General features: G+C 37.4%; 2 protein-coding genes across 2 annotated transcripts; both read left to right on the forward strand.

Annotated features, from left to right (window-relative positions):
* Positions 1 to 174: 174 nt before the first annotated feature.
* Positions 175 to 6,194, forward strand: LOC106943007 (adenylate cyclase type 5-like; the record flags this gene model as incomplete). The annotated part of the gene is made up of 10 exons (XM_015026352.1): positions 175 to 306; positions 386 to 544; positions 661 to 836; positions 2,338 to 2,358; positions 2,706 to 2,735; positions 2,821 to 2,953; positions 3,877 to 4,140; positions 4,236 to 4,440; positions 4,523 to 4,647; positions 5,418 to 6,194. Coding segments are annotated over 10 exons (1,374 nt in total), but the record flags the coding sequence as incomplete, so codon positions are not given.
* A 6,316-nt stretch (positions 6,195 to 12,510) lies between these two features.
* Positions 12,511 to 17,065, forward strand: LOC106943008 (polypeptide N-acetylgalactosaminyltransferase 6-like; the record flags this gene model as incomplete). Its single annotated transcript, XM_015026353.1, has 6 exons — positions 12,511 to 12,691; positions 13,135 to 13,300; positions 13,693 to 14,143; positions 14,256 to 14,428; positions 16,518 to 16,667; positions 16,831 to 17,065. Coding segments are annotated over exons 3-6 (986 nt in total), but the record flags the coding sequence as incomplete, so codon positions are not given.
* Between the last annotated feature and the right edge of the window lie 1,640 nt (positions 17,066 to 18,705).

The following is an 18,705-nucleotide window of genomic DNA, read 5'->3' on the forward strand; positions in this document are numbered from 1 at the left end:
GCACGATACGATACATGATATTCTGTTCACGATACAATATACATATTCACGATATAAAATACTAATAACATACACTGACATTTGTGGTTGTAAAGCAATAAAATGAAATAAATTTACGGTGTATGAATATTTTTATAAGGGACTGTACTGGGGCAACATATATAATGTGGAAATCATTTGTGTTTGCAGCTCTTCCCAGCTGCAATGCAAACCGTTTCGAAGAAGATTGTCCAGTCTCGCACCAACAGCACGCTGGTTGGAGTTTTCTCCATCATCCTCGTCTTCATCTCTGCCTTTGTTAATATGGTAAGAGTTGACAAAACAAAGATGTATATTTTTTTTTAAGGACGTGATTCTGAATCCGTTTCTGGATGATCGTCTCCAGTTCGCCTGCGACACCCAGAGCTTGACAGAATGCGTCGCCGAGAAGCTGAACACGTCTGCAGGCCTGGTGACGCCGTGTCTGATCCACAGCTTGAATGTGTCCATCGAAGGAGGTTTGGAGATCTGCCCCAGCCAAGGCCCCTCCTGCCCCTTTCCCGAGGTCAGTCCACCATCTTACACCACTTTCCTCTGGAGCGGCTTCCAAGAGAAGCAAACAGATTTTTCTGTGGCTCGTGGTTGCTGATGCGGGTCGCGGCTGTCTCCTGTCTGTTCCAGTATTTCAGCTACAGTGTGCTGCTGACGCTGCTGGCCTGCTCAGTGTTCCTGCAAATCAGCAGCATAGGGAAGCTGGCCCTCATGCTGCTCATCCAGCTCACCTTCCTGCTGCTCGTGGAGTGGCCACAAGTAGCACTATTTGACAACGCAGACCTCTTTGTCACCTCCAATGCCATGTGAGTGCAGCAGCGTGTTGTGGTAAAAGAAGCAGTTATGTCCTGTGATTTAACATTTTGGTTGTATAACTAAAACTGTCCAAAACTTGGCATCAAATCACCAAATGTTTGTTGTTCGCTCATTCTTTGATGGCATTCAACTATCGTATTTTCCGCACTATAATGCGCACAGGATTATAAGGCCCATAGAACAGACGCTACAGTAGAGGCTGGAGTTACATTATGCTACCACTAGATGGAGCTCCACTAAACGGAATGACAACAAACAGTCTGACTCCGGTCGGCGAGAAGAGCCATCCGCGTCTGGGCCGGGGCGTAGCAGGACGATGGTCACCTTTCTCTGTTCGCGCACATCATGTTGGTGGAGAACGTGGCGCTAAATGACCTGCAGACGACCTGATTCTAGACGGTTGGTAGGTAGATAGGTCAGTCAAACTTTATTAATAGATTACAAACCAGCATTCTGACAGCTATCCCAGCATGCACCGCGTGCTTCTTCTTCTACGGGCGAAAATGAAGTCGGCGGCTGCTTACCGTAGATGCTAGACCTGTTGTGGCTCAATATTGCTCCATATATAAGGCACACCGGATTATAAGGCGCACTGTCAGCTTTTGAGGAAATTGAAGGTTTTTAGGTGCGCCTTATAGTGCGGAAAATACAGTAATCTCTGTAGAGTTTGATACTTAAAAAACAATTTATGTAACTTTTATAAACAAGGTGTTTTATACATATTTGCTAAAACTGTCTTGATGTCATGACAAATAATCTGTGAAAAGATCAATCTCCTCCACCTCCTTCCAGTTCTGCTGTTGCCGTCTGAAAAAATGCACCAAAAACAACCAATCAGAGCCAGGAGGAGGGTCTTAGCGCTGTCAATCAACACATGTACTCGCTGATGAATGTGATAATGGTGGAGGATCAACTTATCTTTTCAGGAAAACCGTTTATCATCATCAGTGGCCATGCTAACTAGCCTTAGCATTCACAACAGGATATGCTAACAGCGCCATGCAGCATTGTGATTGCCAGCACTAAGACCCGCCTCCTGGCTCTGATTGGTTGTTTTCAGTTAGCATCGGCAGAAGACAGTGGAGCTCCAGTATTTGTCTCATATCATGCTGTCACGACATAGTAACAGTTCCAACAAATAAACAAATAAATAGTTTATATAAAAGTTTCATACCGCACTTTTAAGATCTGGATGTTTTTTTGTTGTTACAATACACATCATTTCCGAACTTTTTGTCATGTAAGCCTACCTATTAAGCAATAAACTAAGCATTAATAGCTGAATGAATCTTCTTATATCTTATTTGCTACATTAAAAAAGTGAAAAAGTGCTGCCTTCAGTTTTAAATGCTGGATCACTGTAGTTGAATCTTTCAGCATTGTTAAAACTGGTATTAAATATTCATATATTGAAATTACAATTAGTTCATCTTTGACTGTTTTTTAAATACTTTTGTGTTTTCACTGAGCTTCTTTTTTTTTCTCTTTTAGTGCTTTAAATGAAACCAGTTGGTAAGTTCTTTGTTTACATTTATGAGATAACTTTTATAATTTTTATATCTCCACCAGAATTAATAAATATAAAACATTAGCTTGTTTTTTTTCTAGTCATTAAATTACCTTAAATTATGTGAAGAAAGTGGAAAGTAAATGAAATTAGTGTCTTACTCTGTGATATTTCTTTTCAAATCAACCGTTTATCTCCTATTTTTTTCATTAGCATTTAAATATTTCAAATTTTCACATAAAGATAATATATATTAATTACAGTTTATGTGTCATAAGTAAATACTGATATGAGAAAATAGTAACTGTCTTTATTTCTATTCACAAAAATAATTTTTTGTTTGTAATTTCAGGTCCAGTTTCAATGAAACTACAGTTGAGTGGTACGTTGTTTCAATTGCTTTTATTAAAAATGTAATCATTCCTCCAAGTTTCTTTCATTCAGTCTGAGTTTCGGTCTCTTTGCAGCCCATACTCTGTGACCAAAGTGTCCCTGCGGGTCATGACCCCTGTGATCCTCACCGTCTTCGTCCTGGCGCTGTACCTGCACGCACAGCAGGTTGAATCCACGGCTCGCCTCGACTTCCTCTGGAAACTACAGGTACGGCCACCAGAGGGCGCTGTCGGGTCACGTTTATGCTTATCTGTCCCTCTGTGATTCCTGTGTGTGCAATACCAAAACATTATACTCGAGTAAGAGTAGTACCAATTAAACATACTTTTACTGAAGTAAAAGTAAAAAAGTATTTGTTAAAACAAAACATACATTTTTTAATATTTAAAAATTACCATCATCAGTATATAAAGTTATGAGGAAATTGTTGTATTATAAATACCAAAGTGACAATAATTCTTATGAATAATATAGTTACAAAATTGGAGAAAAGAAACATTTTCTTAATTTCTTTTACATTAAAATTAATTAAACTTTTTTGTTTATTATTCACCAAATGGTGCATGCAAAGATTACATTACAAACAAATAAATTAGATAAGAGAATGAATAACAACGACAAAAAAACCTAATAAAATAAACTAACAAAAAAAGGAGATTTAATTAAAATGGATACAATTAAGACAAAGATAAAACAGCATAACCAAGTGGTGTCACAACAAAAAATAATTAAAATGTTTGGGTTAGGATACTTTTCTTCTTTTAATCTTGGCAGTTATTTTCTGACTTGTTTCGATTAATCTAGTGTCACAGATATTTTGGGTAGAAGTGGGAAAAAGAGGAAGAAAACAACAGCAACAAAAAAAAAGAGAAATTAACAAAAACTGCAGATCTGTCAGGTGAATTTTTATATAAAACAAGCTTGTTCTTCATTCAGTGAAGTTACTCAAATGGGTAGAGTATCCAAAGATTTTACTCAAATAAGACTCATAATGCATAATGAAATTACTCAAGTAAAAGTAAAAAGTACAGCGCAATAAAAATAGCTACTAAGACTCTGGATTCCTGGTGAATAATTATGTCTCTGTTTTGGCATCCTGGTCCTTATCAAAGCTGTTTATTTCCTGCCAGGCCACCGAGGAGAAGGAAGAGATGGAGGAGCTGCAGGCCTATAACCGTCGCCTCCTTCACAACATCCTGCCGAAGGACGTGGCTGCTCACTTCTTGGCTCGAGAGCGGCGCAACGATGAGCTGTACTACCAGTCCTGTGAGTGCGTAGCCGTCATGTTCGCATCCATCAGCAATTTCTCTGAGTTCTACGTGGAGCTGGAGGCCAACAACGAGGGGGTGGAGTGTCTCCGGCTGCTCAACGAGATCATCGCCGACTTCGATGAGGTAAAACATTGTTTGTTTTTTTTATACAAAATTCAGACCGCAGTATTAAAGTGCAGCTTGGAGAAAATGAACATCTGTTTTTGTTAACGGCTCAGATCATCAGTGAAGAGAAGTACAGGCAGCTGGAGAAGATCAAAACCATTGGTTCCACCTACATGGCGGCCTCCGGTCTTAACGACTCTACTTACGACAAAGAGGGTCGTTCTCATATTACTGCGCTAGCAGACTATGCTATGAGACTGAGAGAGCAGATGAAGTATATCAACGAGCATTCCTTCAACAACTTCCAGATGAAGATAGGTACAGAGAGAAAATCATGGGGAAAATTGTGAGCCTGTTCTTCACAGTGCATGTTTTTACAAAGTTTGTGTTTGATTCACAGGTCTGAACATTGGGCCAGTGGTAGCAGGAGTCATTGGCGCCCGGAAGCCCCAGTATGATATTTGGGGAAACACAGTAAACGTGGCCAGTCGCATGGACAGCACAGGTGTACCTGACCGCATTCAGGTAACACATAACAATGGGAATTCAACTTGGAAGGACGAGTGGCATTTATTCAAATTTAAACAATACATGTAGATTAAAATGGTCTACATTAATTTTAGTTTTGATTTTTTTTTTCCTTTTCGACTTCTTTGATAGCCCTGAGTTCAGTTTGGGATATTTTTGTACAGGTTTTTTACACTACATTAGCACACGAAAGATTTTCCCTGTGCTATTTTGTAATAAATAGTGCTACTGTTTCTCAGTATTAATGTAGCTGTACTACGATATATTACAAAGTAGTAGTACAGCATCGTTGGTAAACTTAGTAAAGCACAAACTCAGCATCCAGGGATGGATGGTATTTACATGATTCCTGATGTTTCATTGCTATCTTTTATCATTTATTGTGGAAAACTTTTTATCTTAACAGGAAATTGATTTATCGTCGTCTCGATAAATTTCAATTGATAGTATTGACAGTATTATCCTAAATGACATTTTTACCATTTTCTCCACTGTTTGTTTGATGAAAGCATCAATAAATACCAGTGAATTAGAAAATAAGATTGAATGTTACAGTAAGTAAGAGGAATCTAGAAAGTAAGAGGAATCTAGAAAGTCTCCTTTAAATGGGGATGTTTGTATGTTTGGTGATATGAAGTCATAACCATACAGTTATCTATAAAACAACTAATAAATTGGGGGGTTTTTACCATACATTTTTATTGTTATTACAATAGTACCTCAGAATATTTCTCTAAAATCCTATCGATATTTTCTGACCTCCCCAGGTGACCACGGACCTCTACCAGGTGCTTGATAGCAAAGGATACGTGCTGGAGTGCCGCGGAGTCGTTAAGGTCAAAGGTAAAGGGGAAATGACGACCTACTTCCTAAACGACGGGCCGCCCAACAGCTAGCAGCCGTGGCAGCAGCGGACGCTGGGTCGGTACCCACTGCAAGGACACGGCACCACTGAGCGAGCACTCACAGCGCGAGCGAAACAGCTGAGAACTACAATCGCCATCACTTGAATCCCAAGCAAAGAGGAAAACGCGAACTTTTGGGACTCCGGAGAAGGGAAAGCGTTCTCGACGGGAGGAGAAAGCTCTTGTTTTGACAGCCATCTCGGCCGCGTACATGTTGGAGGACAACGTGTTTTTCTCATGTCTAGCCTCTCTCTCAGGCTTCTTGAAAGATGCAAAGTCTGTTTATTTAAAACAACGCCTTTTAGCCTGTGTGAAAAGAAAATTATCGCTGTACATAAGGCTACTTTTTATTTTATTTGTTGTTCTTTTGTTCGGTAAGTTTTATTTTATTTTTTATTTTTTTGTTTGTTTGTTTGACACAATTTATGAACAGGTACTTTTGTTCCCGCTTTAATTATTTATTTCAGTCTTGATGTTTTGTGCTAAAGGTCCTTTATAAAAAAAAGTGTGAACACATACGTGCACAAATATCCAGTTTATTACACGTTTATAAGTGTGTATGTACATGCATATTTGTGTGTGTATGACTATATGTATAAACTGAGGAGGAATATATTGACCAAAGACTAAAGTATTTACTAAAAGCAAGGCAGATATTGTGATATGTTTTCGCTGAAGTCAGCAATGATCACCACCTTTGTTTTTGTTTTTTTGTTTTTGTTTTTCTTTCGCCCGACTTCTGGCAGTGAAGGCTCATTTTCATAAAATACAGAGTTTATTTATTTTGTCTGTCATTTAGGCAGCAGAGAACAGATTTTTAACTCTAAATAATAAAATTACCCTCAATCATTTTAACAGATGAAATTAAAAGTGACTAAAGATGACTAGATATGCTACGAGAGGGGTTACATATTTTTATCTGAGCAAAACAAAGATCGAGCTCAGATTGGGACTCTCCACTGGGTTGGGCTCCTTTTTGTCTCTGTTCCTTTTCTTTTTTCTTTTTTTTTTGGGGTGGAAATGAAGGAGCATAAATCAGTGAGCTGTTCCAGAACCTCCAGGTAGGGAGGGGCAGAAACTACGGATTTCAACGCAGTTGCGTCATGCAGCTTGATTCTTCTATGAAGAAGAAGTAGACGAAGGAAAGAAATATCCGCTGATTTCGACTGAATACTGTGCTTTGTAATCCTGAAGGGGCATAACTATTTTCACTGTGAGGTTTTTATGATACAACAAAACTGCTTTCTTGCCAAACATAACTGCTTTGAGCATGTCTTACTGTGGATTCTTTTTCTTTTCTTTTTTTTTATTTTTACTTTCCGTTTGTTTTGACGTAGGGTATTTTGTATAAATTCTGTACCCATCATTTGTATATTCTTAGTGTTATTATTATGATGATTCTGGTTAGTTATTATGCTTAACATGATGATTCCATTTCCGATGAAGAACAGCACGCTTTCTTGTAAAATTCAAAGGTCACTGGTACCAACGGATCAACTGCCGAGTTCTGCTGCTCGCGAGACGGGATCGGAGTCAGAACCACTGGCCCAGATAGGAGAGAAAATTACACATGAGTCACTGTGTGTTTTATTTAATCCACTCCAGTCAGGCTCTAACAGGCCCGTTTTTTTTTATTTCAGCGGTAAAAGAAACATAAATCATCACTGGTGTTGCTCTGAATGGACAGTTTGCGCAGGACAGGCAGGTTGACAATTTTATCCGTATTAATATGACAAACCTTTACTGTATGATAATATGGAATCACTACTCACTGTTTTTATCAAAAATAAACAAATCAGGCTTTATTTTTAATAAGAAAATCACAGAGATGACCAATTAACAATTGAAGATTTCGGTCGTGTAAAGCATCTGTCCAAAAATAATAATAAAAAAATAAATAAATAAATAAGTGATGTAATTAATGGCATAATTGTTTTTCAGATCTGATTCAAGAAAAAACAAACAAACATGTAATTACTCAGAGTTGAAGAAACAAATATGGAGTCATGAACTAAAAACTCATGATGACTGTTGTAGTAAAATATGCAACAGTCATTAAAATTAGCGGTTCATCTGTTCATTTACACAAAATATAGATATTTATGGAATCATGAAGCAAGACCAAAACAATTAGTACTTTGGCTCCTCAGTTGATTTGCCTTTGCTGAAGAATTATGTGGCAATCTGCATTATTATCCACATTTTATCCTCGACAGTCTTCCCCCATTTGACATGAAAAAAAATAATTAATATTGTAATTTAATATTCTGAGGGTTTTTTTACAGAGCTATTATTCTCTGTATTTTTCTTTATTTCTCTCAATGTGAAACAATTGACCTTCTACATGCATCTATAAATGGTTTTAGACGAGCATGATAACCTTCAGCAACGATTTCACAATGTAACATTTTCATAAAAACTGAGAATAGAAATACAAAAATATTACTGCTACTTAAATAATATATTGATTATTACAGTTATAATAATGTTACCCAGAACATTATATGTTTTTTTTTTGTTGTTGTTGTTTTGACACATTTGATGCATAAACGTAAGTAAAAAAATATGCAATAAACGCCTGCAAAATTTAGCTGTAGTTTTCAATGCTTATTGAGCAGAATGCTATTCATTTGATTGTTTTTGCTCTTTATGGAGAACCACAAAAACAACTAAATGATATTAGCTGGTTAGTTATTCTATTGTCCAGCTGCTTTACAGACACTTTTAGCTTGCTGGTTGTACTTTGTGTGCAGAGTTGCCTTAATGAGGGCAAAACGTGGCGCATGTTTAGTTTCCACATCAGCATCGTCGATGTTTTTTATGACCAGAAATATTTCCAAACTGCCAAATTTGTCTTGCATTATTGAGGAGCAAGAGGTGGGAGAGCAACACCAGTGCTACTCAATTGTTTAAAGTTTGAGCGGAAGCTGTAACTTTTTAAAAACGTGTCTGCTTACCCTGCCTGGTCCGCTGACATGAGTCAAAAATGAAGAAGGGCTTTTTGAGAGTTATTTTAGCCAACCGTTTCACCGCCAACGCAGCGTCCTCGTTGTCTCCAGCAGCAAACAGTTGATCTCGTTTGTACCAAAGCCAGCTCAAGCAGTCTTGTGCTACTGGTCTCTCCTGTGCAACGGAGGCCTGGGTGTGTTGGAGACGCAACCGAGATCACCAACTCTCACACAAACTGTGACCAATGACGAGCCTAAAGCGGAGAGTTTATAGAATGGACATGAGTTCATAAAGATGTTCATTGTATTTATTCTATTTCTACTAGCTGTCCATGGACTTGTGTTGATTGTTAACTCTTGGGATGCTTTCAGGGGAAACGGGAGCCGGGAGGAATGTGTTCCCCATACTACTGAAACAGTGTTTTTGCTCAGGCCCGATGAATCCTTCTGGTTTGTTTTCTTCTTCTTTTTTTTTGTTCGTATTTTACCTGAGTTGGAGGAGTTGAAGGGGGAGTGTTTTGCTCAGTTGAAAAGAAGAGTTGAAGACTATGACAAAGAGAAAAATAACATTTCCCCTTGAAGAAAAAAATAAAATGTAAAAAAAGTACATTTTTTTCTCCGTTAGTGTTTTTTAACATATTGATTGCTGTACATAAAATTTCTAGTTCCAATTTTTTTTATTTCTACAACTAAAAACTACAAAATAAGTTTGCATTATAATTAAAAAAGTTTTGTCCAATAGTTATTAAACACTTTAGAAAAAGTAAGTAAATTCACTAAGTGAAAATATATCTAAACTCAATTATGAAATATTAAAAATCTGTTTATTAAAATAAAAAAGTGCTTTCCTTAAGTTTACTTCATCATAGAAACTTCGATTAAGCTGCATCATTTATGTTAGAAACATTACGAGGAATCAAGTGTAGCTGCAATGATTCAAACTCTTCTGGCTTCCCTGAGAAATACAATATTTCCTTTATTGTGTATATAATTTTTATTAAAAAAGCACTTTGTTACAATATTTAATATAACTCCCATTTTTCCATTTTATGCAGGTTTAGCCCATTTCCACCACTTTGCAAAAAAATAAAAATAAATAAATTATCTCAGTATTTTGAGATACTATCTCATTAGAATGAGATAATTTCTTTATTTTTTAACAGAGTGGCAGAAACGGGCATCCAAAGTTTTGCACAAAACCACGATTTTATTTTTTATTTTTCTTGTAATTAACCCGACTTTCCTCTAGGGGTCACTAGTGCCACTAAAGCCTACAGAGAATCGGTGTTAAAACATCAAGAATATATACAAAAAAATACACTGATCAGTCATAACATTATGACCACCTCATCAGGGAATACTGTTTCCATATTGAAAGGTCTACAATTTTTTTAGCAGTGTAAGCTGTAATATGTCAGATCAGACCACAAAATCCATAATTTTGTTCCCTATTTGAAACAATGCTGTCGATTCACCGCCGTTCCTTTCTCGGATCACATTGAGTAGGACTGAAGCTTTGGAGATGCTTTCACCTCCGTCTAGCATTCATAATTTTTCTGAATTTTCAGTTGATAAATACTTTATTAATCCCAACGCAAAAGAAAACATAATTGCTCATGTTATCTGAATTTCTTGAGCTCTTTATACAGCTCAACTTTTTAGAATATTGTCACCAGCATGTACATTTTGTATTTATTAGAGATTTAACAGAGTACTGTTGTAGCACGTCTTATAGTACACAATTAAAATAGTGTACAATATTCATTCGTTTGAGCAATTATTTGTTAAATATATGTATTTAAGGCCACATTTTGTACTTTTGATTTGTACTTTTGATTATCTCAATGAGGTAAACCCAGTTAAACAAAGGTTACATGCACACATACAAACACCTAAATATAAAAAGAGAAAACCCATAGGAACAACAAAGCAATTAAATTTGATTCATTAAAATAAGGTTGAAGAGTCAAAAAGTTGCAGGCTTTTTGTTGTTTTTTTTAGCGTGTGCATGCTTCTGCTTCATGAAGCTGAGGGAGCTCAGAACAGGCAGAAGTCTCGGTGTGTCAAGATCATTGTACCAACGAACCTGGGAAAACAACAGATGGATTATACCGACAGAGGCCCAGACTGGTGGAAAAATGTATTTATGTGTTATGATACTCACCTTGTCATCTCGCTGGATTTTCGAGGAAACTTTTGGCACTGGGTCCACGGTTCAAAGCTCATGTGTCTCATCCATCCATACTGCTGGTTTTCTGTCAGAGGCTTTACATACAGCTGGTTGGGGACTGGAGGACAGAAGAGGCTTTTAGTTTTTGTTACAAACTTCTACAGGAACCCATATTTTAAAGTGTGCTAGCTTACGCCTGGGTGGTTGAGCCTTTTTCACCATTTCTGCGTATCGCTCATGACTCCCTTTATGATCCTCATCGCTGTAGCAAGGAGGCTGCAGTCGTACTTTGGTCACTTCTTTATTTATGACGGGTCCTTGTTCTTTAGCCAATGACTGAAATTCTTTCCTGACATTAAAACAGTCATCTAAAAGCAGATATGTTTCAACAGATGAAGCCAATCATTACAGTGACTTAGCTCTTAAGCTTTTTTTCCCTTAAAAATCATTTAAAAGTGTTTTTACGTACTACAAGGACAATTTGCTGAACTCAGATTTTTATGTTCTACTCAATCAGTATAAAACATTGAATTATTTAATCAGTAAAGTACTTCTATGTTTATTTATTCTATTTATGTTTTTTAAAATTCATGTCTGTCTAATTATTATGGCACTGGAGTTTGACACTAGTTTTAACTTTTAAATAAATTTCTGCACTTTTAAAAAAAAACTTAATTACAAAACGTTTTAACTGAATGCTGAGGTCTGCTTTGACAGAGGTTGCAGCAGCCATGATAAATGTAGAGTTCAGCGCAGCTAAGGCTTAGCCTAGCTTCCTCTCACCTTGAGACGGAGGGACTCCCCGGGGATTTATGAGCATATTATCACCGATTGGGTTTTGATAACCCAGCTGGGTCAAGCCGAAGAAAGCCATATGCGTTACGGATCCTTTATCCAGTCGACGTCCTGTTCACAACACCTAGCTTTCAAAAATAACTATAGCTTTGTTTACGTGTTACCTTGGCAACAAACCCCGCCCTCATTAAGCGACGAACGACAGTAGATTCTATCTATCTATCTATCTATCTATCTATCTATCTATCTATCTATCTATCTAGATAACTAACTGCAATATGCAAAAGACTCACTTAAAATACTAATACATTGAATATTGTTTTCTTGCCGAGACTTTGCTTTTTCATTATCTGGCTTAATTAATTAATTAATTAATTAATTAATTTGCATGACAAATATACAAGAGGATATATATATATTTTTTTTTGCTTTTGTAATGCAGTTGTGCTGCTTTCATAACTCCAATTTTCACTCTTACACTATTCTTGTTAGTTTAAAAACCTAATCCTTTCTTCTCTATTGTTAACAGGTAGATTAAGGAAAGTGCTGCACATCAATGAATTCCTGCTCATGCAGTAAATACATCCTAAAACCCCATTAAAGTTATACAGATTTTTAAGAGAGCCACTGTGCAATAAAACATAAAGTTTCTTCCAAATGTTGTGTTTACTAGCCTTTACTTCCAAACTTTCAACCTATTATTATTATTATTATTATTATTATTATTATTATTATCTGCAACATTACATTTACAGTTTAAGTCTGTTTAAGATTGCCAGAGTCAAGACCTTACTCCAGTTCTGTCACTGGGTGGGAGAACTGGTGCATCCTGACTGGACAAGTCGTCACTCTAACTCAGTATTTCTCAACCCTGGTCCTCACTGCCTCCCTGCTCTGCATGCCTTAGATGTGCCTCTATTACAGAACAGCTGATTCAAATGATTGCATGACCACCAAGTGCTGCAGAAACCTGTTAATCACCCAGAGATACAATTCAGGTGTGTGGCAGAAGGGAAATACCTAAAATATGCAGAGACAGGAGGGAGGTGAGGACCAGGGTTGAGAAACACTGCTCTATCTTATTAGCAACACAGATACCCACATAATACCAAAACACATAACAGACAGTCATGCATGAACACAATCAAATCTGCAGAATGGCTCAATTGTGTTTCTCTTTCGACTGTTGGAGGAAGCGGCAGAGATGAACCCAGAAAGGAGATGTAAACTCCAGATAAACTACCTCTTAAACAATATTAGAAATGTAGAAACTATGTTGTTCCCTTTTGTTTGAATTAAACTTAGCTTTTTATCTGACAAACATGTTTTCAATTTATGATAATGATTAGTAATTTTTGGCTGAGCTCCGTCCTGCTTATCAAACACTGGAGTCACTTTGATTTATGGATTAACCTTTGTAAGTTTGAAAAAATCATCATGGCTTGATTAGTTAACAATGGATTGGTTTGTATTATTGTTTTTTCTTTTATTCTGCCGTTTACCTCAAACATTTACTGAGAAATCCTGCAGAAGGTGCTCTTAACTCTCATTCCTCTCCTAAGTAGATAAATGTGATCCCACAAGAAATGCAACTTAAAAGTAAAATGGAAGTTAAAAATAACTCAGCCGAAGTGAAACCAGGAATAAAGAACATACTTCTTGGCAGTCTCACCGCAGCTGCTTGACTGAGTCAGATGTTTTTAACCGGTCTGAGCGGTTGCAAAGGGTCCTTGATGCACACTGATCCAGCTGAGCACCTGTGCACTTCATTGTCGGTCTCTGTAAGACGTGGGAGGCAAACAGGACAACACAGAGAAAAATTACAGCAAAAAGTAAGTACTTTTCTCATTTAATAAAGACAGTGTTGTTGGTTAACTAGCTCAGAAACACAGGTTTGCTAAAGTTATTACTTTTCAAACTATATTTGTAAATGAATGAAGGATCTTCCAACAAATGATTACACCAATGCTTGGGCAGGACTTTCTTAGTGTTTTATTTATGTCTTGTTGAATTAGTTACCTCATTCTGTCATTGTATTACTGTTTAAATAAGACAACAATAACTTTATGAATAGTCAAATATCTTCAAATAAAGGAATTAGTTTTTCCAAGCATGACGTAGAGAGGGTTTTCCAGACTGCAGCTGTTGATCTGGTGAAATAACTATTTAAAATAATTTTTTTGTTGTCTATAATGTTGCGTTTTGTTTATTTTTCTCTTCTCAGGTCCCCATCGCTCTCTGAATATCATGCATTTTTATTTGCTTCGACACAAACGCTCAGTGAAGATAGCATTCTCCAGTTTTCTGTGTTTGTCTTTTATTATGCTCTTCTACATGAACTACACAACAACGCCACATTCCCCTCGACTTCCCAAGGGAAATGTGGGGAAACTCAGAGGATCCATCCCTGTCCAGACCACCAGGTTTACAGATTCCTCTGTCCACAAATGTCCTCCTGGATTTTACAGCAAGCAGGAGTTCAGGCCTCACCTTCAGAGGCCTTACCAAAATCGCTGGGAACCGGGAGCAGGCGGCAAGCCATTCGTGTGGCGCTCTATGACTGCTGAGGAACAGAAAGAGGAATCAAGTGGTTTTAAGAAAAACCAGTTCAACCAGTTTGCCAGCGATCGCATCTCTCTGCACCGGGATCTGGGAAAGGACACACGGCCTCCAGAGTGAGTTTATCTCAGGAGAACATCGTTTCTTGGCGACATCACCCTGCAGGCAAGAGATAAATCTATGCGTTGTTTAAAAGCTGCCTCTTAACTTCCAGTCTGGCTCTGACAGCTGCCTGAAGCAGAAGTTTTTGAGATGTCCCGGCCTTCCAACCACCAGCGTGATAATAGTGTTTCACAACGAGGCCTGGTCCACTCTGCTCAGGACGGTCTACAGCGTCCTCCACACGGCTCCTGCTGCTCTGCTCACAGAGATCTTACTGGTGGACGACGCCAGTACAGATGGTGAGTGAGATCACTGATAGTTAATGTTACATCTTAATGCTTTCACATATATAGTGTCCTAGAGAAAGTATTCACAACTCCTCAACTTTCCTTTTCATGAGGGAAACAAAAACTTATATGTATTTATTTGGGATTTTATGAGAAATACCATCCCAAAGAAGCAGATAACTATTGAATCTAAGGTAAATGATACATACTTTATGGGGTTCTTTTTCTATTTTTATGGTTCCCTTCACTAAAAGTGTTAATTGCCTCCAAAAATCACAGAGTGAGTGAATAGATTTCACTTGTGTTTGAGTCAACCTCACTTTAAATCTGGTTGATCAGTGAAGGTTTCAGAAGTTTGGTGAACAAACAGCTGAATGAAGAAAACAAAAATAAAATAAATACATAAAAGTAATGAAGACCAAGGATCACAGCAGACAACTTGGGGATAAAACTGTGGAGCTTTTCCTAAACACTTTTCATCGATGACCTGAAAATGGAAAGAACATAACTGCAAACCTACCAAGATCTAACTAACCACATAATCTGAAAGGAGATTATTGATCTTGAAGGGGCATGAATAATTTTGCAAGGCATTGGATGTATATCATTTCTTCAGAAAGTACTCTCATATTTCAGAGAACAAAACATGATGAAAACTGAAATTTACTGCTTCTGCATTGAGTTGGTGTACAATGTGGAAGTAGGGAAGGAATTTGTCCTCATTTGTTCTGCTTTAACACTGTACAGTTAATTACAGTATTAGTGTCTTTATCATGCTGATAGCCACTATGACGACTAAATGCATGACTCATCACATCCATAATAAGGTCCAAAGTGAAAGGTTATCTGGAAAATTATGCTCTGTTTATTATTAAAACCTAATCTTTTACAAACGGTAAAGTACTTAAGTGTCTTGTTGCTTAAGATGGAATTTGTGTTTAATATCCTGCTGCCGTCTTTATGTATTCATAAATGTACTTCTAGGGGAAAATTCATTCAGAAAAATTTCCATCAAGACTCAAAGCTGACAAAACTAAGAGTCTGTTTCATAATTAAGAAAAGATCTAGTTTATCGTTTACCTCTTCAGAAAGGCCTGCTTACTGGAACACTTACTAGCTTGTATGAGGTTTTTGCAGCCAGCTGAGGTATTTTTCTGCAGCTGGTGATTAAAACTTCACAGGAACTCAACCATCTGAACGTGAACCTAAGACTCCAACTGTGGAAACTCAGCATCCATCCACCCTTTGTTGTTACCTGCTTAGTTTGAAAGGGTGAGACTGGCGCCTGTCTCCAGCAATCTTTCAATAAGAGGCGATGCCAATTATGTCACCTGTCCATCGTAAGGAGAGAAAACTATGTACATACATGCTAATGCCCGAGTCAGTTTTTAGAAACTGACTCGGGTATTGCTCTGGTTTACTGAGAGGAAACCAGAGCATTCAGAGAACAGAGGATATGCAGGACGACCCCAGGCCAGGATTTGAACCCAAGACCTCTTTGTGTCGAACCAACTGTGCCACCATGTGTCAATGGAGACAGAAAAAAAGACAAAAATGTTTTGAATTTTAAAATTTTTAAGAAGAGATTAGACGAGATGTGGCTGGTGTTGCCAGTGGCAGTTTCTGCGACTTGGGCAACGGCCCAGGGCGCCATCTTGTGGGGGATAGGACTGCCTCTGGGTGTTGCCCCAAAATTCAGTGGGAAAAGTTATCACAATGCATTCGCCCACTAAGTACACTGTTTAAAAAGTCTCTAATATAAGGCAAAATACTGGAAGCTGTAAATCTGTATTTATATGGTAATTTTTTGGCAACCACAGCTACCAGTATTTTACCTTAAATCTGAGATTTTTTTCTTTTTACAATATCAAATTAATCTGTGATATATTGTGTTAATTACATTTAGACATTTCAATTAAAAATCTGAATAAGTATTAAATTTAAGTGTTCATAACATTTATCTGTATTCAAAGTGCAAATATGCAGTAAATCACAACCCCTCGAACTTCAATGTAACTCCAATATAAAGGCATGCAAAATGCCAGATTTCATTATTAACATTTGCCCTCCTTCAGCTCTAATTTTGTATTTATGTCCTCAGATCTCTTAAAGACTCCACTGGATGAATATGTGCAGGGGCTGCGAATAGTGCGAGTCCTGCGTCAGAAGGAGAGAAAAGGCCTGATCACAGCCAGGCTGATGGGGGCTCAGGCTGCACAGGGGGAGGTCCTCACCTTCCTAGATTCCCACTGTGAGTTTGTAGTTTTGTTGTTTTTTTACATGCAGAGGACAAATGTTTGGCTTAGCAATGTGTTTGGTTATTGCAATAGTATTTCTATGCAGCAGTATTCCATATAATAGCTAATAGCTTCCAGCTAGTGAAAAAATGTTTCAGTTTTCTTTTTATTTCACAGGTGAATGTTTCCCTGGCTGGCTGGAGCCTCTTCTGGCTCGAATAGCTGAAGAGCCCAGAGCCGTGGTGAGCCCAAGAATCACGTCGATCGATAATCACAGCCTGAGGTTTCACAAACCAGTGCCTGAACTGCAAAACTACAGCCGAGGAAATTTTGATTGGAGACTCAAGTTTGGATGGGAACGCGTTCCAGACGAGGAGAAGAAGCGCAGAAAGAATGAGACATACCCTATCAGGTAATTACAAATGGATACAAAGAAAGAAAGTATAAGTTTCCTCAAGTTGTAACCTTTTAAGAGAAGGAACAATAAATGTACACTATCAAATAAACTTGCCCCTATCAAGTTTATTTGATAGGGACAGACGCACATCGACATAGACAAACTGAACAAAACAGCAGTTCCAGATTTTTGATCTGTTGGGTTTCCTTAGATAAAAACTTTGAATAATTAATTGAGCATACTGTACTGATTGATAACCAGGAATAATAGGAATGTATGTGTGATTAAATTAAAACAACTTTTTTGTAGTGCAGTAAGACAATATTTGTAGTGGATTTGCACAATATAAACAAAAGCTACGTTCACACTGCAGCCTGAAGAGACCCAAATCCAAATTTTTGTCAAATCGCATTTATTTGGCGTGGCAGTTGTGGTTCACACCACACTTCCAAATATATGCGACCTGTATGTGATCTCCAGTGTGAACTGCGAACTCGCATGCGCAGTAGAGGGCGCAAAACGTCACACATGACAGAGAGCGTGCTCAGCATAGACATAAGAGAAGACCCTACATTGGCCGCTCCGGCGCAGGATATACGGCGGCCATCTTGGAGCGGTATTCCCTCCTACTTTGCTCAACCAAAACAGCAGAAGATGCCTCAGCACTGAGGGATATTGTTGTTCGGATCTATTATTGATGCGAGGGCTCCACAGACAACATTTCACAAGTAAGATGGACATATTATTGTGATTAGAATATTACTTTACTGTATTTATGTCCACCGGCGAGATACCAGCTATTAGCTACAGTGCTTGGTGTAATACGGGTTCAGCCCCGCTATGAAGGCTAACTGAGATTCCGTAAATCCAAAAAAAATTAATTATTCTCTAACATTGACTTAGATTATTTGATACAAGAGCCTATATTAGAAATTAAACAATATAACACATATTATAAAACTTATATTATGTGTTATAACATTCACCAACAAAGTTTACACTGGTGGTAAAGACTATTATTTATATGTAATTCTTTCACTCTGTCAAAAGTAAGATACATCCTAAATCTTCCGTTTTTGTTTTGAAAGTTTCCTAAAGACACGATGTGAGTAAGAAGCGGGAGATATCTTTAAAGAGAGACGGATTCACTGCAGCACGGATGAATCTCGCATCGGATTTTGGACTCAATCTCAGCTGCTGAATCACTCTGAAGCTAGAACTCGTCGGCTGAAAAACATATACATATATCTAGTATGTATATACATACATATAAACATGTATCCAATATATATTATTCAGTATTAATCATTATTTATTTGTGTTTGTATAGTTATACAAATATGTATTGATATTACTAAATAATTTATTAAATAAATTATGAACGGCTGTGTGCTTTGTAATATGCTCATCATACATCAATATCAGAATATTCTATTCCTATTCTATTGTTATAGCCACTAAGCATATTTAAATATAATGAACTATGTATTAAAAACATACTTAAAAAATATAATTGTTTATAAATGTTGCTTTGATAGATGTTTGAATATGGTTTACAGTAACAAAAAAGTGTGTTATGATCGATTAAATGCGCTGATACGTCATTGTGCCTGCTAAACACATAAGGCTGAGTGGAGTGATGGACCGCTCCAAGA

Source organism: Poecilia latipinna, unplaced genomic scaffold (assembly GCF_001443285.1).
Source record: "Poecilia latipinna isolate Pla-1442-1.1 unplaced genomic scaffold, P_latipinna-1.0 Scaffold4773, whole genome shotgun sequence".
Lineage (NCBI taxonomy): Eukaryota > Metazoa > Chordata > Actinopteri > Cyprinodontiformes > Poeciliidae > Poecilia > Poecilia latipinna.